A 23,520-nucleotide genomic window follows, 5' to 3' on the forward strand; every position below is an offset into this window, starting at 1 on the left:
CCAATGCAGGCATTTGAGGAGATAAGCACTGCAGAAAAGCTGTAAAAGTTTCAGGGTGAAGGAGAAAAGAAGAGAAGGAGACGATGTAGGAAACTGAAAAAATTAAAGATTAAGAAACATGAAATATGAGTTTTTTTCTCTACTGAGAAGAGCTCCCTTCTTCCGTGAACTGCAATATGATGTCCTCGAGACAGCCCAGGTCCAGAGTCAGAAAACCAGCTCTCAAGTCCTCATTCTGCCATTCCTTCTATATGTGTCCTTGGACAAGTCACTTTAACTCTTAGTCCCCACATTGTAAAGTGGGAATAATAATAAAACTTGTGCTCTCAAATTAAAAAAATTTTATGAGAACCATATAAAAGTGTGAATTAAGATTGAAATGTTAGCATTGATTTCTCTCTACAGCTGTTCAGGAGGGAAGCCCAACTGATGTAAGACCTTCCTCAGAGATGATTTCTCTTCCTTGTTTCGCAGGCTGTAGATCAAGGGGTTCAGCATGGGAGTGACCAGGTTGTTCAGGACCTGAACAGTTTCATTAAGCCTGGGGCTGGGGGTGGGTTGCAGGTAGATGAGGACCACTGGCATGTAGAAAAGAAGGATGGCAGTGAGGTGGGCACTGCAGGTGGAGAAGGCACGGCGTCGGCCCTCTGCAGAATGGATATGCAAGATGGCATAGACAATGCAGCTGTAGGAGGTGAGAATGAGAAAGAAGCAGCTGAGGGGCATGAATCCCACACTTATGAACCCCACCATCTCCAGGGTTGAGGTATCTGCACAGGCCAGCTTCAGCATCACTGGGATATCACAAAAGTAATAGTCCACCTGATTGGGACCACAGTAGGGCAACTGGAAGGTGAGAGTGGTTAGAAAGGTGGCCTGAATACAGCTGAAAAAGGAGGTCCCCATGGCGAGGATGGCACACACTCTGTGACCCATTATGACTGTGTAACGCAGAGGGTAGCCTATGGCCACAAAGCGGTCATAGGCCATCACGGTGTACAGGAATCCCTCAGTGCAGCCCAGGAAGTGGGAAAAGAAGAGCTGGGACACACAGCCTGCATAGGAGATAGCTCGGCTGTTCCCTGAGAGGTAAAACAGCATCTTCAGGGAGCTCACTGAAGGGAAAAATATGTCACATACAGACAGCTTACACAGAAAGAAGTACATGGGAGTGTGAAGCCCAGTGGAGGAGACAATTGCAAGTAGGATGAGAAGGTTCCCCATCAGGGTGAAGAGGTAGAAGGACAGAAACAGGGTAAAGAGGATGGTCTCCAGACCCTCTGTGTGTGGGATGCCCAGCAGAATAAACTCGGTCACCACTGAGCAATTCCGCATTGCTGTGAGAAAGCCCACATAAAGGATCTGAGACACCAAAGCACAGACAACAATATCAATTCATCAAGCTTCTTGCTGATGACTACATTAGCTATATTTTTAACAAGCAACAACTAAGTTTTTTATGTTGGGCGAGACCTATATAAAAACATAAGGTAATAAGAAATGTCAGACTAATTCAGAGCTACAATCTATTCAAATTCTGAAAAGAATGTTTTGTAGAGGTGAATGGTTGTCCCCTACGACAGCATCAGAAGTTTAGAGACATATTCAAAATGTTCTCATGTTAAGTTAGAAACTTTTTTACAGTTGTTTATTCTTGAATTTATTCTCTTTGAAGTGCTTATACTTTGAACTCCCATCATCTCCTCGAGTAACAAACTCCCACTGTTCATTACCTTCTGCAAAATATCAGAAAAAAAATTGTATTAGAATTCAGAACACCTGATTTGGTTCCTGGCTTTGCCATTTCTTAGTTATATGACTTAGAACAATTTATACATCATCTTTCATAGGTAAAGTTTCATCTTCTACAAAGCGGAGTTCCTAACTATTATAACATCAACAGCAAAAACAAAAATATCATCCTAAAATTATGGTAAAGTTTATGAACTGTGAATGTGGCAAAACTATAAATCATTATGAAAAGAATGTACCTTAAACTTAGTTCTCTGAGTGACTTCTTTTAATTTTAGTGTTCTATAATTATTTGTCAGTAAGTGTTTTCTTAATTAACATTTCAAGTAGACTTAGATCCTATCCTCTTCATATTACATTTTTCTGGATTCGGGAGTGCTAATATCCTCAACTGTATCAGGAGATGCTGCTATGGTTCTTCTGATTCTTTTAATATTTTCCAAATGGACTTGAGGCGACTGAAACATTAAGGAAAAGAAACAGTAGCAGCAAGGAAAGCATCGAATTCATATCACTGCGTTTAAGTAAGAAATACAGTGACCCACATAGAAGGAAGGCAAAGAACAGGATTAATAAGGTAGTTTTCGAAAGTCAAGAGCCAAGTATGACACCTGGAAGACCCAGGATTTCTTCCTTTAATTACTCACGTGATAGTAATAATAAAATACATACATAATACATACTTGATACTCATACTATTTAATGATTATTTACTGTATTCCAAGGACTGGGCTCAGTACTTTTGAAATAGGATTTTAAAAAAAAATAAATCTGTAAGGAGATATTACTATTCCTGTTTTTACAAATCAGGGGGTTAGAAAAATTCAGTAAAATGCCCAAGGTGACTAAGCTAGTATGTGACAGAGCCAAGACCCAGGTCTGTTTCATTCTATTGTTCATGCCTGTAACCATTAGGAAAAACTGATTTCTATTTACCTCTGCTTTCTAAGACACTGTGTTCCACTGCAAGGTAATGACCAAAAATAGTCACTGCCCTAGAGATGGGTTTGTATCATTGTTTTATACTAAGGTAGGAAATGTTTTCATGTGTTACTTCTTGGTCATCTCCTGCCTTGACTTTAGAAACACATCTAGTTAATATCTTATTTAGTTTTCAAAGTCAAACAACAGACTTTTCCTACCTCTTTGATACTAGCTGTAAGTATCCAACACACCAACAATCATTCTGCTGCCGTGGAGTCAATTCTGCCTTGCAATGACCCAATAGGACAGAGTAGAACTCCCCATAGAGTTTTCAGAGAGCAGCTGGTGAATTTGAACTGTTGACCTTTTGGTTAGCAGCCATAGCTCTTAACCACTGTTCCACCAGGGCTCTAAGCTATAGTACAGGAGCTTTCAAACTGTAGAGTTACCTTCAACAGATACCAATCATAGGTTGTCCCAAGTCCCACTGAAAACCAACTCTAAAGAGAATGACCAAGCCAGAATGAGTCACTCACATACAGCCCTCGAAATAGGCAAAAATGAAGACAGCAAAGAGAGAAACAGTGACCTTCTGGGGCGGGAATTGGGAGGTAGGTGGGAGAATGTTGCTATTAGCCTGCTCCTTATTACTAATTCTAGCCAAACCTGAATAGTTTCTCTGAGCAACTCAAATTTCTCTGACCTCTGGATCCCCTTCCCTGGTCAGCGTCTCAGCAGCCTCTTGCCCTTGCCTGTGATCAGATACCATGATTTTCTATTATTCTACAAATGTGTTTGATATTAAGTCCTTTCCAGAATAAAGAAGTCTCCAAGGACCAGGAAGGTCCCCACACCTGGACCCATTAGTGTGTGAAGTGCAGAGCTAGCAGTGAGAAAGGGGCAGAAGTCGGAACACTTACACAGTTCACCTGAGAACGTACTTATATTTTCCTAAGGGTTATAGCAGGACCTCAATTTTAGTGTTTTTGAGCAGAACACAGAGTGCTCCAGCCAAAAGAGATTCAGTTTTCCTACTTATAAAGAATCTGTCTCTTAGGATTTGTACACTTGAGACCTGTACACATACACTCCCTTGGATTGCATCCTCAGAAGCTTCTTCAGATCCACTTGAATCCTACTGGGACTCACTGCCAGCTCAGAGGGAGCAACTCGTTTAAGTCAACCTTCTTCATCATTCAACCATGAAACAACAGTGATGAGATCATTGGAAAGGAGTGCTATGAAGTGTGAAATACCTATGATTCTCCAAGACTGCTTGTGTGGTGGAATAGGCTCCAAATCTGACTCTACTATTAACTGGAATACGGCTCTCGGTTGCCTTTCACACCTTCAAGTCTTTGTTCATGGTATCATTTGCCTCATCACTTTTTAAATTACTTATACATTCTTGTGCGTATATTGTTATTGTTGTTGTTGTTAGGTGCCATCGAGTTGGTTCTGACTCTAGCGATCCCATGTACAACAGAACGAAACACCGCCCAGTCCTACCCCATCCTCACAATCATTGCTATGTTTAAGCCCATTGTTGCAGCCACTGGTGTCAATCCATCTCATTGAGGGTCTTCCTCTTTTTTTGGTGACCTTGTACTTTACCAAGTATGGTGTCCTTCTCCAGGGACTGATCCCTCCTGATAACATGTCCAAAGTATGTGAGACATAGTCTTGTCATCCTTGCTTGTAAGGTTGTACTTCTTCCAGGGCAGATTTATTCATTCTTTTGGCAGTCCATGGTATATGCAATATTCTTTGCCAACACCACAATTCAAAGGCGTCAATTCTTCTTCGGTTTTCCTTATTCATTGTCCGGGTTTCGCATATGTAAGAGGCGACTGAAAACACCATGGCTTAGGTCAGGCACACCTTAGTCTTCATGGTGACATCTTTGCTTTTCAGCACTTTAAAGAGGTCTTTTACAGCAGATTTGCCCAATGCAATGCATCTTTTGACTGCTGCTTCCATGGGTGTTGATTATGGATCTAAGTAAAAGGTAATCCTTGACAACTTCAATCTTTTCTCCCTTTATCATGATGTTGCTTATTGGCCCAATTCTGAGAATTTCTGTTTTATTTACGTTGAAGTGTAATCCGTACTGAAGGCTGTAGTCTTTGATCTTCATCAATAAATGCTTCAAGTCCTCTTCACTTTCAGCAAGCAAGGTTGTGTCATCTGCATACTAGAAGTTGTTAATGCACCTTCCTCTAATCTTGATGCCCCGTTCTTCCTCATATAGCCCAGATTGCTCAGCATACAGATTGAATAGGCATGGTGAAAGGATACAACCCTGACACACACCTTTCCTGAATTAAAACTATGCAGTATCCCCTTGTTCTGTTTGAACGTCTGCCTCTTGATCTATGGAGAGGTTCATCATGAGCACAATTAAGTGCTCTGGAATTCCTATTCTTAGCAATGTTATCTGTAATTTGTTTATATTCCACACAGTTGAATGCCTTTGCATAGTCAATAAAACACAGATAAACATCTTTCTTGTATTCTCTGCTTTCAGCCAGGATCCTTCTGACACCAGCAATGATTTCCCTGGTCCCATGTGTGCCAATATAGTTATCTCTAATAAACATTAATACTCAAGGCAGAAACGTAATTATGTGGTAATTATTTGTTATATATCAACTATCATTATGTGCCCTTTGGGTCAGTACTTCTAAACAGAAACGTTGACATACTATGTACATTAATAGGAGGCGACCAGTATAGATTAAGGAATGGTAAACCATCTCAAAAGCAAAATGAATGACTAAAATAATAGCTAATATTCAGTACACAATTCATTGAAAACACTGTGTGCTAAGTGCTGTACTAAATTCTTAAATTCATTATTACATTACTCTCCAAAGGAAACTTTATGAGGTAGGTGATATTATTTGACAAATAAACAGAAACACAAATTAAATGACTTGAAAAATACCCCACAACTATCAAGTGACAGAGCTGGGACTCTTTAATTTAAAAGTCAATAATTTTAACCACTTGGCAGTGACTTTAACCGCTCTGCTATGAAAACCCAGAGATTTAGGTTTTCCACCAAAGAAGAGAAATAGACATCACTATGGCCTTCAAATACTTGTAGGACTCATAGGTAGACTTGTTACTAATTGTTCCATGCAGAAACCCAGGAACCATGGGCAGATTTATTTTCAATGAAGAAAGGGAATATTTAATGATAAGAAAATGTGCATCAATAAAATAACCAATCTTATGAGGTAGTTAGTGTCTTATTACTAGAAATATTCAAGAAGATATAAAGAAGACTATCTTTTCATGATCTTTCATGTATGCCATTAAGAGGATTCTCAACATCAAAGAGTAACTTCAGTTATTTAAAATTCTAACGCTGAAATATTTGTTTTTATTTATATTGTAAAACTTCTCAATGATATAACCCATCATAATACAAGTGGAACTTTAACTTAATGATAATAATTCTGGTAACCATCATAGCAAAAGCAATTATGAACATGGTCAGAGTAGTTATCAAAGTAACTACTGTAATACTGAACATGCTATTAAAGCATTTTAAAAGAGGAGAGACACATGCCATGGAGAGAGTCCAGAGGCTACTCAGACAGGGTCTCATAGGATGGAAATAATCTTTTGGCGGTTTTAGTGATTAGAACAGTTTTAATAATAGCTAACATTTACTGTGTATTTGACATATCCTGGAATTGTGCTGAGTTCTCTACATGCCTTATCTCTTCCAATTCTCACCAGCAATCTACGAGGCAGGTATTATTATTTCCCCCACTTTTTGTAGAAAATTGAAGCTCAGAGAATCTAAGCAACTTAACCAGGGTAAAATGGTAGTAACCAGTAGAACTGTTCTCAGGTCTGAGATGGTATAACCACTCCTTTTGAGTCACAAAGAAAAATAAATTCATCACTAATTCTGACTTTCAAATATTCTTAATATCATCTTACGTGTATGGTTGCTTTAGTTTTCCAGCGAACTTTCATGTTAGTTTAATTAATTCTCCCAATAATTAATTCTGTTTCACAAGTAAGGGCATTGGAATGCAGACCAATTATGACTTTCCTACAGTTGGACAGTAGAAGAGTCAGTCATTCCCAAGCTGAACTCTCTTTCCCCTACATCAGCACTGTTTCCCAAGAAGACTCTATACAGGAAGCAGCTGTCCCTGAATGAGAGAAGAATTATAAAGAGATTCATTGTAGAGATTTGTAGAAGTATTATTTACATTCTTACAGTGATTACTACCTTTATCTTGAATTCTATGACCAGATCATGGCCTCACACCTGGGAGAGAGCTAGAAAGAAAGAAAAAGAGATAAGCCTATTCAGCTTATGCTTTGTTTCACAGTGATTGACTCCCAGAGCTGCAAAGATAACTCTGTAGATACCTCTAAAGAGAGCTCTCCTGCAATGATATAATTTGAAGCGAAATTTGCCTAGTATTTACATCATCTTTGTTTCAATTAGAGAAATAAAAAACTTATCTCCTTTAACTTCTTTTTCTCTACTCCAGGTATTCAACTCACTGGCATATTCCAGCAGCAACTAGTTCCTCAACTAATCTTTCAGTAAAACATTCTAATTATAAACAGCAAAACATTCTTGATCCAGTGACACGTGCTTTATTGTTTGTTGTCAGGGCTGGAGAATGGGGAAAACCACCAAATATAAGTTCTTTCCTTTATCTACAATAACTCAGTGGGGAGAAAATTGGAGTGTGAGTGAAAAATGAGAGAGAATAGCATGGCTATTTACTGGGTGCCAAATATCTTAATATGCCATTTTCTCCCCTCCTCGCCCCACATGCACTGGTGGGAAGGAGTTCCTGGGATGTACTAAAGGTTTACACTCTCAGCTACTAACTGAAAGTATACAGGTTCAAGTCCACTCAGAGGCACCTTGGAAGAAAGGCCTGACAATCTGCTTTGGAAAATTCAGCCACCGAAAACCCTATGGAGCACAGTTCTACTCTGACACACATGTAATCAGTATGAGTCAGAATCAACTGGATAACAACTGCATTTTCATTAATTGATTAATTAATTTCTGATGGGAAAGGGCTCAATTGCCAAGCTTCCTGGAAATTTAATGATGTGCTTCACGTGATGGAAGAATGAAAGCAATAAATGTAGAAATAGAACTTACAAAACCTATATTTTATTTATTTTCTTGGAAGAGATGAGATTGAACATCATGGACTTGAATCCCAAGAAACTCTCTTGAATGACTTGATGTCCTCAGTCATCACTAATTGCTAAGTTCTCCCTCATACTTCCAATTGTTCCCCATTCACACTATCGAAGCCTGTTACCCGCTGTACTATGAGTCAGGTAACCAAGTAACCAATCAGGCTAGAAAACTGGAAGGAATCAGATGGAATGGACCACACACTGGGGGGAGATTACCAATCTGGCAGGGTGAGGGATACAGTCAGTCCATCAAGCAAGCTACAGTATCAATTTGTATATCACAAGCAGGTCAAAGTCCAGGAAGAGTATAACTTTTAGTAAGCAATAGATACTCTAGAAGATGCAGTAGATAGTTTACCTACAAAAAGAACGACCCATACAAAAAAAAAAAAAAAATCAGGAAATAGAGAACAAAGATGAGTCCTCTCGAGGTGGATCCAGGGATAAGAAGCAAGAATCATGAAGGAGAATTGAAACGAGTAAGCAAAACCTCAGTCTAGGGGGGTCAAGATCATAACCAGGTGGCGCAAAAGGGAGTTAGGCCCAGGCAACAAAGGTAAGACCCTGTTATCAGAAATGTGGACAAGGAGAAAACGACATAGCAGCAAGAGTGACTTGAAACTGAGACCCAGATAAAGCTGCATTGAGGCCCAGTTAAAGCTGATTAAATGTTTCCTCCCAAAAGGCAGAATTGTTCCTCAAAGCAGAGGCAGGGCTGGATCTACAGAGAATGCTCCAAGAGCTCCAGCACCAGAAAGAGAAGGGCAACAGAGTTTGGGAATTTTCCAGAGTCAGTACCAAGGTTATGGTACAGCCCCAGCAGGAGTCTGTCCTGCTCTGCTTTACTCCACTGGACTAAGTAGTAAATTACCACTTGTAAAAATGACGTGGGGACAGCTGCATTTTTTAATTCATTTTATCTGATTTTCCTCAAATAAGTTGGTGTCAAGCACTTTATCTTCAGTCTCACTGATTCTAACTTCTATTGCCTCAATTCTGTTCCTATGGCTTTCTACTGAGTTACCTAATTCTGAAATTTTCTTTTTCTGGGTTTCTGTTTTCTATCCCTCTATAGATTCCTGAAGCCCTTCTATAATCTTCTTAAGTTCCTCTGTTGCTTTGCCTGTGTGTTCCTTGGCTTGTTCTGAGTTTTGCCTCATATCCTTCCTTATCTGTATATTAATCTTCTGTATTCTACCACTGGTAATTCCAGAAAGTTATCTTCCTCCAGAAGATTTCCTGATTCTGTGTTTTGGGAGCTTAATGAAGCCGTCATGGTCTGCTTCTTCATGTGATTTGATATTGAGTGTTGTCTCTGAGCCATCTCTAAGCTACTGTATTTATTTATTTTACGTTTGCATACTGCTATCAGAATTTTACTTTGGGAAATATTGAAATTAACATTTTGTACCCTTACTGAAAATTTTTTCTGTATGTTTTCATTTTCTATTGACTTCAAGATTAGTCATGTTGTGTTTGACATTCAGAGCTTTCCGGCTTTGGTTGTAATTTATACTGCCCACTTAATTTCTCTATTTCCCTTTCCCGCTGAGATGTTTCAACAAAGAGATGCAGTGCTGGACATGCTCACTAGTCTATATCAAAAAATTCAGAAGACATCTTCCTGGCCAACTGACTGGAAGACAGCCATATTCATGCCTATTCCAAAGAAAGGTGATCAAAAGGAATACAATATCATTAATAGCACACACAAGTAAAATTTTACTGAAGATCACTCAAAAACAGTTCTAGCACTCTGAAAACTGGGAACTGCCAGAAGTTCAAGGCAGATTCAGAAGAGGATTTGGAATGGGGGATATCATTGCTGATGTCAGATGCATCTTGGCTGAAAACAGAGAATACCAGTTTACTTGTGTTTTATTAACTATGCAAAGGCATTTGACAGTGTGGATTGTAAAAAATTATGGATAATGCTACAAAAAGTGGGGATTCCAGAACACTTAATTGTGCTCATGCAGAACCTGTACAGAGACAAAGAATCAGTCCATCGAACAGAACAAGAGGAATTCTACATGGTTTAAAGTCAGAAAAGCTGTGCTTTGGGGTTATATTATTTTTACCATACTTATTCAATATATTTGATGAGCAAATAATACAAGAAGTTGGACTATATGAAGATGACACAATTATGCTTGCTGAAAGTGAAAAGGACTTAAACACTTACTGATGAAAACCAAAGACAACAGCCTTCAGAATGGATTGCACAAAAACGTAAAGAAAACAAAAATCTTCACAACTGGATCAATAAGCAATGTCACAATAAAAGGAGAAAATATCAGAGTTATCAAGGATTTCATTTTATCTGGATAAACAATCAACATCCATGGAAGTGGCAGTCAAGAAGCCAAATGTCATATTGCATTGTTCAAATCTGCTGGAAAAGATCTCTTTAAAGTTAAAAAGCAAAAATGTCACTTTGACGATTAAGGTGTGCCTGATCCAAGCAATGGTATTTTCAATCTCCTCACATGCATGCAAAAGCTGGGCAATGAATAAGGAAGACCTCAGAAGAATTGATAACTTTGAATTAGGATGTTGGCAAAGAATACTGAATATACCACAGACTGCCAAAAGAATGAACACATCTGTTTTGAAGAAATACAGCCAGAATGTTTCTTAGAAGCGAGATGTCGAGACTTCATCACATGTAGTTTGGACATGTTATCAGGAGGGACAAGTCCCTGGAGGACATAATGCTTGGTAAAGTAGAGGGTCAGTTAAAAAGAAGAAAACCCTCAATGAGCTGGACTGATACAGTGACTGCAACAATGGGCTCAAGTATAACAATGATTATGAGGATGGCACAGGACCAAGCAGTGTTTTTTGTTTTACACAGGGTCACTATGAGTTGGAACTGACGTGAAGGCACCCAGCAATAACAACAACATATTCGAAGGTCAGCAGCACAGTCATATAGGGAGCTAGTGATGCTTAGTGTGTAGAGAACACTTAGGGAGTCCTTAGACCTCCTACAATTACATTCGGTCTGAGTAGCACTTGAATACAATCATGAATCTTGGAGTCAATCTTCCCAGGTGTGTTTCCAGGCTTAACTGCTTTTTGTTTGAGATTCAAGGCAGGTTATGCAAACTCTCTAAGATTCAATTCCTTCATTTTTGAAAAGGAATACTATTAGTTCTTGCCCTGGAGGAATATTGTAAATATTAAATAAAGTGATGCACTTAAGGTATTTGATACAGATTTTGACATTTTATAAAATTTCCATAATGTATATTACTGTCATTATCATCATCATTATTCTTTTTTGTTTGCAAGTTATTAAAAAAAGAAACTACAGCTCCTGTAATCCTGAGCAGACTTTGATTTTATTCTCTGTATTTCTCTCTATAAGGTCTGTATAATGTAGGTTTGAAAGAAGAGATGACCTGAATGGGAATTGTGGACAGGTATTACATAGGGGAAATAAGTGTCTAATGAGTCCACAAATTTCCAGAATTAACTAAATAAATTACATATATCAGCAAACTAAAGGCCTGTTTCTGTTAGACCATAACAGCATTGATTCAATTCATGAGCATGCTCTACTTTCTAGAATTTTCTTCAGGGCAAATTTGACATCCTTTTTCCTCAGACCATAGATCATGGGGTTCAGCATGGGCACAACAATAGTATAAAACACAGAAGACACTTTCCCTTGGTCCCTGGAGCTGAGAGTTGATGGCTGCAGGTACATGAATGTTGCAGAACCATAAAAGATTGTAACAGCTGAAATGTGGGAGCTGCAAGTGCTAAAGGCTTTGGACCTGGCCTCAGTGAAGCAAATATGGAGAACGCTGCTAATGATGAAGCTGTAGGAGGCAAGAATGGTTAAGGCAGGAGTCAATATGTTAAATGCACTCAGACCCAGAACCGATAATTCATTGTTACAGATGCTGGAGCAGGATAACTCCAGGAGTGGTAAAAGATCTCAGAAATAGTTGTTAACCAAATTAGTCTTGCAGAAAATAAGTTTCAACATAAAACCTGTATGAACTGTAGACCCGATGATGCCCAAAATATACCCTCCCACTGTGAGCCAGAAGCAGATGTGATAAGACAAGGTAACATCATAAAGCAAGGGATTACAGATGGCAACATAGCAGTCATATGCCATTGCAGCCAGCATGTGACACTCCACAATAGCAAAAACAAGAAAGAAATAAAGCTGAGTCATGCATTCAGGATAGGAGATGGGATTCTTCTTTGTCACAAAGTTCACCAGCATTCAGGGGGTAATGACGGTGGACTGCATAGATCAATATAAGATGAACTGCTGAGGAAATAGTACATGGGGGTGTGCAGTCGAGAGCTGAGCCCAGTGGTGTGACCATGCCCAGGTTTCCCACCATGCCACGTTCCTAGAAAGAGGAGGAAGAGGGGCAGCTGGAGTTCAGGATGCTCTGTTAGCCCAGAAAGGATGAACTCAGTTAATAATGAATGATTTCTATGGTCCATTATCCCCTCAGCAGGTCTAAAACCTAGAAAATAATTTCACAGCTTACGTGTGTGAGTGTATGCACATGTGTGTGTATGTGTGGAGGGGAGAAAATGATTATGTGGAGCTCTTTATTTACTCCGTCATCAGAAGAGATTAATATTCCAGAGATCCTTCGAGCCTCTTCTGTGACTATGGAAAATCCAATAATTATATTTGACCAAATAAGGAGTTACAGACTTCAAGGATCTTATAAATAAAAATATTATAAATTTTTAAGAGAAAACACAAATTCATAATTTTTTTTGGTCATTCAGAGGCAATGTTACTAGTGTTTTTTTTCTAAAGACTATTTTCTTTTGCTTCTGTATTCAATGTATATACATTAAGGTCATATGTATTAAAAGGCATAATAATTACATTTTCATTTGACTCTGAAAAAGGAAATGTAGTGAATTCTTTTTCTAATTAATAAGCATAGTGTTCAGAAATCTGTGAAAACTGCTAATACTAGTATTGGTTATTTTTCTTTCTAGAATCCTAACTCAAAAAACTGAAGAACTGGAAGCTACCAAGACTTTTCTTCTTGAAGCTTTGTGGCTCTTTGTCCCAGCTTCCTTCATGCAGACTACAAGGCAGGGCCATAACTGCCTGGCTGATCCCACACTTATGTCTCAACAGCTTCACCAAGAGTGAGGGATTATCTTTTACTGTTTCTAATTGAACAATCACAGTGGAGTAATATAATGACATAAATTTGGAAGACAAACATAACATGTCCTGTATGCTGGTCAGAATTTATAATCATGTACTCTGAGCTTGTTTGTTACAGAAGTTAAAGATTGCAGCGGTGAGGATTGGTAGAGCATGTACCTGCAACATACAATGGATTTCAGTCTAAGTGCAATATGGGTCCCCAGTGTGATGTAGACTTTTACAAAGACTTACATATCATTAGTCTACATTTGCAAAGAACACAAAGAGATTCTAAAACACAGAAATTCATAATTCCACTGAATACTCAAGTGAAAGTTGGATTAATGTGTTCAGCTCGGACATAATATGTGGAATATAGAGAAACTAGGTAACCTCAGGAAGTATATTTAGAAACCTTGTGTTTTGAGGAATAGCTGAGAAAACTGGCGGTATATAACTAACAGAAAAAAAAAATAGAAGTAGCATGTGACAGTTATCTTCAAATGTTTAAAATGTTGCTATGTTTAAGAGGTGTTAGAATCTTTAAAGAAACTATGGTGGTGCAGTGGTTAAGAGCTCAGCTACTAACTGAAAGATTGGTGGTTCAGATCCAATAGCCACACCGCAGGAGAAAGATGTGGCAGTCAGCTCTGTATGCATTACAGCCTTGGAAACCCCATGGGGCAGTTTTACTCAGTCTTACAGTGTTGCAAGGAGTTGGAAAGGACTCGATGACAATGGACTTTTTGGTTTTTTGGACTCCCTATATGTCTTCAAGAGACTGAAGTGAAACTAACTGTGGAAGCCATGGAGAGATATATTTTGTTTTACGAGAAATAAGGACATTCTAGCAGCCAGAGCAATCCAGAAATGAAATCATCCACCTTAGCATGCAGCCATATACTCACAATTAGAACTGTTCGAGCATAGCCTGAATAACGACTTAGAATTTATGTTGTTCAGGGAAAAAGCACTGGATGGAACATTGAATATATCATCTTCAGTACCTCTTTCAATCCCACCATTTCATTATTTCATAAATTTAGTTGGACTATTCTCAGACACACAGTGGTCTGAAAAAAAGAGAGAGATGTTAATATCTATCTCTTGGTTGTGCTGTGAAAATTAAATAAAACGACACCTGGAAGGTGCTTAGTACAGTTATTGGCTGTTGGCAAGAACTCATAAATGTTAGTGTTGTTGTTTTAATCACAATCTATTGAGTTTCTCTCTAAAGTATCTTTCTTTTGCCCAACATTTTCATTCCCATAATGCAGGTCATAATTTATTTCCTTAGCAAATCTTTCCTGTTGGTTCTTTTTATGTTAATTTAATAATACAGAGATTCACAATTATTTTACTGAATATGAAACTCTCAAATGTCATCAATATTCTCCACGGTCTAGAAACAAAATTCAGACCAATATTCATGTCATTCAAATATTTGTATATCTAACAAGAAATTACTTTTGTTATAATTTCTTTTTTTGTTTCCCAACAAGTATCACATACTTCAGCTATTTCACAAAAGTATGTTTGGTAGGCTCTTGGTTCTGACTCATCGTGTTTCCTCATCTTTCCCCTTCTTTCAACTCCTCTCCCGATTAAACCTAATATAATATTTAAGGCATAGCAGAAAAAACAAGTTAATAAGATTGTCTTAGTTATCTAGTGCTGCTCTAACAGAAATACTACAAGTGGATGGCTTTAACAAAGATAAATTTATTGTCTCACAGTCTAGTAGGTTACAAGTCCAAATTTAGGGTGTCAGATCCAGGGGAAGGCTTTCTCTCTCTGTTGGCTCTGGAGGAAGGTCCTTGTCCTCAATCTTCACCTGATCGAGGAGTTTCTCAGGTGCAGGGACCCCGTGTCCAAAGGACATGCTCTGCTCCTGGTGCTGCTTTCTTGGTGGTATGAGGTTCCCAACTCTCTGCTTGATTCCCTTTCTTTTTATCTTGAGAGATAAAAGGTGGTGCAGGCCACACCCCAGGAAAACTCCCTTTACTTTGGATCAGGGAGGTAACCTGAGTGAGGGTGGCGTTACAATCCTACCCTAACCCTCTCAACATAAAATTTACAATCAGAAAATGGAGGACAATACTGGGAATCATGGCCTAATCAAGTTGATACATACATATTTGGGGTGACATAATTCAATCCATGATAAAGATCATTGTCTATAAATCCAGGAATTTGTTTCTTTTTACAGTTAACATTTAATCATTTAATTCTTTTAAGTCTGTGTTACTTGTCACAATTTATTTACTGGTTTTTCTTTTCCCTAGACTCTAAACTCAAAAAAGTACCTAGCACAGTGCCTTGCATATAGGCATCTCAATAAAAAATGTGATAAATGAAACCGTTGAAAGAATGTTAGAGATAAGTTAACATAGACTAAATGTAAGTGAACAAAGATATGTCTGTGCCTGAATTGAAACAAGTAAACAAAGAAGTGTTTATCATAATTTTATAATGTAGAGGACAGGGAGATGATAACAAACCCTGTGTGTGTGCATATTAGAGTGAGGATGTTATGGATTGGATTGAATTATATCCCCCCAAATATGGGTCATTAATCCTAATCTCTATGCTTGTGGTTATAACCCTAGTTGGGAATGGGTTCTCTTGTTATGTTCATGAGGTAGGATTAGTGTAGGGTGTATGTTGGGTCAATCTTTTTTGAGATATAAAAGAGATTAAACAACCAAGTGGACCGGAGATGAGGGAAGAGAGGTGCCAACCCACATGAAGTTTGCCCATGAGCAGAAGCTCAGAAAATACAAGGACCTTCCTCCAGAGCCAATGGAGAGAAAGCCTTCTCCTTGAGCTAGCAGCCTGAATTTGGACTTCTAGCTACCTAAACTGTGAGAAAACAAATTTCTGTTTGTTAAAGCCGTCTACTCATGATATTTCTATTACAGCAGCACTAGATAACTAAGACAGAGGTCACGTGGAGATATATAATAATTATGTCCATCATTAAGTATTTTGGGAGGGAAGCTAGAATAGAAGTTTCTAAGAATCAAAGACTGGGATTCAAACATAAGCCTCCTTCTTCCCACAGAGTTCAGTGCTGTACACTTTTCTCCTCCTTTGTTCTAGAGAAGAAAATGATTCTGATGATCCCAGTGGATAGTTCTGAATACTAATCTTGCAGCACTCTTTGACGGTAAGTTAGGCATAACCTCAAAGTATACTTTGGCAAATATTATGAGTCACTGGTCTTGATCCCTTATGATGCTGATGCCCAAGGCCACCTAGCCCTTTGCCTTGATTGGTTGATAAGACAGAAAGCATTTATTCTCGGGGTATAGATGCTAAGGATCTGATTAGAAACAATCATAATGATCTTCCACAAAGATTCACGTCTCATGGGTATCAGCTCTTGGGAAAAGAGACAATTAGAATTTCCCACTTTCCCATTGGTTCTCAAGTATTTAATATTCACACCTAAGTGTAATTTATTTCTCTTGTTTTATTACAGATTTTAAACAAAGATGTAACAGATGTTGTTAGAGCTCCAGTAGGCTTCTTGCTAAACTATTTAAATTTTTAAAAATTCAACATTTCACGAAATGTTGAAGACATAGAAAAAATATATTTTCCAAAGTGATTTTGTACAGGGAAAATAAAACAACAAAAGGTATAAGACTTAAAAGATTTTTTTCCAATGATCTCTACTAACAGTATTTAGATATTAAGATGTACTCATGAAACAATAATACTTGGAATACTTTAATTTGGAGGTTGAATGAAAGCATCTTGCAGATATTGCTTGAGCTCCTAACAAGCCTAACATGGAGTGATAATGCCTTTTTTTCCTTTAAAAGTAAAAGGAAATTGTTTTTAAAACTGGAAACGTGCATTATAGAGATTATTTTAATTTTCTACAAAGACTTAATTACATTGTTAGGTATAAAATTTATACTTTCAATTATTGATTTAAAATATTCATGAAATGTTTTATCATTTTCATGTAATAATTACAATTAATAAATACACTAATTGAGATAATTTGCTTAGTTGTGTTTACCTTAAGTGTTTTAATTACTCATCACTGCAGGGCTTTAATCTGTTTATTTTTAAGTATTTGCAAAATGGAGTGAGAAGGGCAAAAACTTAGTGACAAAATAATCCATAAACTCCTTGGAAAATTTCTGCTTATTAATAATTATATAAGGAGCCTTGGTGGTGCAATGTGTAAAGCACTAGACTGCTAGCTGAAAGGTCAGTGGTTCAAATCCAGCAGCAGCTCCAAGGGAGAAAAAATTTGGTGACCCGCTTCTGTAAAGTTTACAGCCTGGGAAACCTTATGGGACAGTTCTACTCTGTCCTATAGGGCCTCTATTAAAAAAATTAGTAGGGATCAATTCTACAGCACACATACACACCCGACAACAACAACAGTTAAAGAACAGCAGACCAAGATTTATGATACAAGGCAAAACTCAGGCTTTTATTCTCAAGAATTTGACAATCTTGGTAGGGATATCTAAAAGCATTAGATAACAGTAAACAATACCAGAAAGGACATTACTATGGAAATGTGCCTAATGATAGCTTGGAGCCGTAAATAATGCATGGAGAATAGACACTTGAGTTTTTCATTGTAAGGTGTGTAATATTTGGGAAGGCAGAATGGAATCAATAGGCCATTTAAAGATAGGGAAGCGGCATGAATGAAGGCAAGGCCATAGAAATGAGTCCAGCTTTGTGGAGATGTTCTATGAACTACTCCACCCAGCATAGTTTATACCTTTCTAGCATATCTTAATAGCTTTTAAGGTATTAATACATTTTATTTATCCATTATGTATTTTGTTTTAATCACATTTAACAGTATTACTCTTCTTAGATACAATGCATAATCCAAATCTTAAACTCTTGAGACACAAACATAGAGTTGTCTGTGACTAAATACAAATTTTGTAAGGTGTGGGTGAAACTGCTAATTATATAATTTATATTAATTCTTCTTCCTTCCTCAGTAACATATGTCTTAGTTTGGCACACGGCTATACAGGATAACCAGAGCATTTCTCAGTCTCCCTTGCATCCAGGTTTGCAATGCGACTAAGTCGAACCAAAGGAATGTTAGTGGATATTAGTGTCCCTTCAATATAGTGTTCTGCATGTGAGGGGACATTTCCTTCTCCTTCACAGCTCCGTTTCTGCTGACTGCGTGGTAGAAATGAATGATGGATTTGGAGCTATTATCTAAGACCATAAGGTAAAAGCTACATGTTGGCGCCAACAGAGGAACAAGTTATAAGAAGATTAGGTCCCTGATGAGTGCTCCACCAGACCAGGCCTTGAATTGTCTTCTGGTTTAAGGCACTCTGGTATATGCGTGTGCGTGTGTGTATGTGTGTGTGTGTGTCTCACAGCCAGACCTAATCCTAACTAATACAGAAGGTAAAACTCAACTCTGTCCCTGTGACATACTGATGGTCCGTGACAATGCGATTTGTAAAGGAAGGATTGTTTTCTTTCGGATATTAAAATATACTTATATCGGAGGGAATGAAAGACAAACTTAGTGTGAGAACATCATGCAAGTTCATCGTAGGGTTAAGGGTTAGAAATACTTACTGTAGCATTTTTTTCCCTATTATTAAAACTTTTGATTATATGTATCCTTCAGTAATGGTACTTGATAAGCCCTAAAAAAAACTTTTTTTTTTTAATGCAGTTTGTACTTTTCTAATTTGTTAAAGCTTCTTTCTTCCAGGTTATCTCTCTCTCTCTCTTTCGTGATAGAGCTTTATTTCCCCTTTAGAATCTGGCAGATATCTATCCTAATGTTTTAATAGCATGTCTTCTACCAGTTCTCAGAATAACTAGAGATGGTTCAGGCACTTTTATCCTCATTAACACCTTTAAAAAGCTTTATTATATAAATAAATCCTCTGAAACACATAGGATTCTTATAAACAGATATTTCAGCATATCACCCATCAGTGCAAATTGTTTCTCACTGTGTACTGTTTATTCAATGCCTGGAGTAATACAATAAAAATTACTCACACAACCGTTGTAAAACATATACAAGCAGTGTACATTTATGTATATAATACACATACATACATGTATACATTACACATATATGTATACCAATATATAGATCACATACATGTATATCTATCTATGTATACACATAGATAGTTATATAAGCAACTAGACTTTTTTTTGCAGGATTAAGACATGCGATGTGGAGATAAGGATGGATTAGTTCACAGAAAACCAAGAGAGAAGTTTCCTGTAGTTTCCAAAGAGGGAAATATCCTCACCCCTCTTGTTACAACTTGAGATTTTATGTAGGAAGTAAAGGGTGACATTGCATTGGGGTATTAATGTTTCCTACTTGATGGCAAGCTGAAGAGAAAGCAAGCACAGTTTTAGGCATACCAGTCTAGTCAGATGATTTTAAAAATACACTTTAACCAGGTGTAAATGCTCATGCTTGGTAGCAAAAGCCCCAGTAGCCCTGTGCTCTGCCTCTGGGCATAGCTTTAAAGAGATGAGCAGTCAAGAGAATGATGTTATTTGGAGATGCCCATGCTTTGTCTTTAATGCAACTGTTTTGGAGGTGCTGACTGTCAGAAGCCTTAAACAGAACACACCAGGAGTTCTCATCAAGAAGTGGTTGTGAAATATTGGTCTTTAAAAGTCTGAAGAACCATTCTAGGGAGAAATGTGGAAATACATTCAGATGCTGCTACCACCACCAAGACAGGATGTGGGAGCTCAGCAACTGGCAGGAGAAGCTGGTGGAAGCTGGTGCCACCAAGAGCTGCTGAGAGTTATTAGCAGAAACGAGTTCACATCAATCGTTTTCTTTTCTTTCTTTCTTTCTTTTTTTGGTTTATTGCCTCCTAGGAGGACTAACAGGAGTTTTCTGGTTGATATTCTCAAAATCATCAACGGGAACTTATCTGGGAAAACAGAAGAGGGAATTTATTGCTTAGAAGTCTTCCCAAACTATCACCTGATTCACATTTTCTATTTTAAAGTCCTCTTTACTAGGTAAGAAGGGAGAGCCACAAATTTTTAGTTGAAACCACAGACAATTATTGAGTGTGTACAGAATAATTCTGCCAAATTCTATTTCCAGAATAAATATTGAGTCTTTAGTTAGTAAGATGGGTACATGACATTAGTCAGAAAATAATTTTCCAATTTTAACATTTGCATGTGAATATGTGATCCATACGATTTCAATGCATAGTCAAAGGATGTCACTTCTACATCTGTGATTCTACAATATGGGTGAACAGAAAACTCTTTAGAAATAGGGGAAAATGAATATGGCATTCTCAGGGAAATGGAGGTGATAGCACAATACTAAAACTGTGAAGAAAAGAATGTTGCAAAAGAAATAAGTAACAACACATAATGTATTCAGCCCTGATGAGTCTATCAGTCTCTTCCATTATGGTGTTATCATCCTGTGGGCAGGCATTATGTCTTATCAGCCATCATCTTCCCCCATATTCCTTAATATGGTTCTCTGCATTTAGTAACCAGCAGGAATTAAATTTCACAGATTTCAAATGATTACAAGTATTTTAGACATAACATTTTTCCAAAAAAGTTTATTTCTACACTTATTAGTAAGCAAGGACCAATACAGAAAGTATTAAGAAGATCAAAAGATACAGACCAAATGGATCATTCCATTAATTATGATAACCAAACCCATTGCTGTAGATTCCAACTCATTGTGACCTTATAGGACAGAGTAGAACTGCCCCATAGGGTTTGTAAGGAGTGGCTGGTGAATTCAAACGGCTGACCTTTGGGTTAGCAGCCAATCTCTTAACCACTGTACCACCAGAGTTCCATTAATTACGATAGGTAAACCTTATCTAACAAAGTGCCAAATTCCAGGTATATAAATTATAATCTCCCCACATAAAGGCCTTTGAAGATACTTTAAAAAATGATGAGAGGAAATATGGGTTACTATGGGTGACCTCTGGGATTTCCTGGAATTGACACTGCTCTCCAGGTGACTGCCCCCCATGTGACACTATGAAACCAATCCATACTTGGAATCTTTCTTCCAAATAAACAAGTGTTGGCAATAATTTCACTACGTGTGTATATATGTTGCTGTCTCTGAATGTATTCTTACTGAATCTTCTCCAAGAATTATACACCTTTGCTAATGCAAAATAATCTTTTCTTAATGATTTTATTGAGAGCAACTTTGACATCCTTATTCCTCAGGCTATAGATCAGAGGGTTCAGCATTGGCACAATAATGGTATAAAACACAGAAGACACTTTGCTTTGGTCCATGGAGCTGACATTTGATGGTTGCAGGTACATGAATGCTATAGAACCATAGAAGAGTGTAACAGCCAAGATGTGGGAGCTGCATGTACTGAAGGCTTTGGACCTGCCCTCAGTGGAGCTGATCTTCAGGATGTTGGCAATGATAGAGACATAGGAGCCAAGGATGGCCAAGGTTGGTGCAAGAATATTAAATACAGTGAAGCACAAAACTACCACTTCATTGATATAAGTGCTGGAGCACGAGAGCTCCAGTAGTGGAAAAACATCACAGAAGTAATGGTTGATTATTTTAGCCTTGCAGAAAACCACTCTTAGCATGCAACCTGTGTGAGCTGTAGCACCAATCAAACTCATCGTATATACCTCAATTACCAACCAGGAGCAGACCTGATAACACATGTTGACATTGTAAAGCAATGGGTTACAAATGGCAGTGTATCGATCATATGCCATCACAGCCAGCATATGACACTCTGCAATAGCAAAAACAATAAAGAAATAGAGCTGAGTCATGCATTCAGGGTAAGAAATCGTGTTCTTCTCTGTCACAAAGTTCAGCAGCATTTTGGGAGTAATGACAGTGGATTGGCAGAGATCAATGAAGGACAAACTGCTGAGGAAATAGTACATGGGGGTGTGCAGGTAAGAGCTGAACCCAATCAGTGTGATCATGCCCAGGTTCCCCATCACTGTGATCACATAGGCTCCTAGAAAGAAAAGAAAGAGGGGGAGCTGGAGTTCTGGCTTTTCTGTCAGCCCTGCAAGAATGAACTCAGTCACCATGGAATGATTTCCTGCTGCCATTTTCTTCTGGAGATTCTATGGGGGAAGAGAAGAAGAAATTTGAGGGAGGTATTTACTTGTGGGGTGGGAAACAGATGAAATCTTATCATTCAGGTATCTCCAGTTCTCTCTCCCTGTCCCTGCTCCTTGCTGGAAGTTAAAGACTCTGGGATCCCAGTATTACCAGTCATACAAATAAACATCAGGTGAAATTATTTATTTTTTTGTTTCTGTGCTACAGGGGTGGGCCTTAGTACTAGCCAGTCTCTGAACATCCAAACAACAGTTCTGAAAGTTAGAATATTATGTGCCTTTAGCCTTGGTGGTACAATGGTTAAGTCCTCGGCTGTTAACTGGAAGGCTGACAGTTCAAACACATGCAGTGGCTCTGTGGGAAAAAGATGTGACAATCTGCTTCTGTAAAGTTACATCCTAGAAAATCCTATAGAGGTAGTTCTACTCTGTCATGCAGGATCGATATGAGTTGAAAATCTACTCAATGGCACCACTAACAGTGACAACAATGACGCACTTTCCATGTCTGTTTCCAATCCTCTCAGCTTTTCTGCAATACAAATACCAGCAGGTACTAAGTACCAGTTACGATCTAGTTGATTCTGATCATGGCAACCCCATCTGTGTCAGAGTAGAGCTGTGCTCCACAGAATGTTCAATGGCTGATTTTTTGGCAATAGATCACCAGGATTTTCTTCTGAGGGACATTAACTATTTGCACTATACAGCAATTCCACAATAATCACTATTGTAATGTGCCATGAGTTGGTTCTGACTCATAACCACCCTATGTACTACAGAACAAAACATGGCTTAGTCCTTTGCCATTCTCACAATTGTTATGCTTGAATCCATTGTTGCAACCACTGTATCAATCCGTCTCGAAGGTCATCTTCTTTTACGCTATCCCTCTACTTTACCAAGCAGGATGTCCTTTTCCAGGGACAGATCCCTCCTGATAACATGTCCAAAGTATGTGAATGAAGTCTTGTTATCCTTACTTTTAAGGAGCATTCTGGCTGTATTTATTCCAAGGTGGATTTGTTCATTCTTTTAACAGTCCATGGTATATTCAACACCATATTTCAAAGATGTTAATTCTCCCACAGTCTTCCTTATTCATTTTCCAACTTTGTCATGCATATGAGGCAATTGAAAACACTATGGCTTGGGTCAGGCACACCTTATTCTTAAAGGTGGAATCTTTGCTTTGTAACCCTGGTAGCATAGTGGTTAACAGCTATGGCTGCTAACCAAAAGGTCAGAATTTCGAATCCACCTGGCATTTTTTGGAAAATCTATTGAGCAGTTCTACTCTGTCCTATAGGGCACTATGAGTCAGAATTGACTCGACAGCAACAGGTTTGGTTTGGTTTTTGGTTTTCATAGCAGAT

At 38.1% G+C, this 23,520-nt stretch overlaps 2 protein-coding genes and 1 pseudogene across 2 annotated transcripts; all 3 read right to left on the reverse strand.

The window, feature by feature from the left end:
* Nucleotides 1–399: 399 nt before the first annotated feature.
* LOC126060654 (olfactory receptor 149-like) lies at nt 400–1,335 on the reverse strand. The gene has a single exon (XM_049856889.1). The coding sequence runs from the start codon at nt 1,333–1,335 to the stop codon at nt 400–402; it is 936 nt and encodes a 311-aa protein (XP_049712846.1).
* Nucleotides 1,336–11,425: 10,090 nt separating this feature from the next.
* On the reverse strand, nt 11,426–12,351 carry LOC126061076 (putative olfactory receptor 8G3; annotated as a pseudogene).
* Nucleotides 12,352–21,181: 8,830 nt separating this feature from the next.
* Nucleotides 21,182–22,135, reverse strand: LOC126060679 (olfactory receptor 150-like). Its single transcript, XM_049856907.1, has one exon. It carries the CDS (start codon nt 22,130–22,132, stop codon nt 21,182–21,184), a length of 951 nt encoding a protein of 316 aa, XP_049712864.1. The 5' UTR covers nt 22,133–22,135.
* Nucleotides 22,136–23,520: the final 1,385 nt, after the last annotated feature.

The sequence above is a fragment of the Elephas maximus genome, chromosome 17, assembly GCF_024166365.1.
Source record: "Elephas maximus indicus isolate mEleMax1 chromosome 17, mEleMax1 primary haplotype, whole genome shotgun sequence".
In the NCBI taxonomy this organism is placed as follows: domain Eukaryota; kingdom Metazoa; phylum Chordata; class Mammalia; order Proboscidea; family Elephantidae; genus Elephas; species Elephas maximus.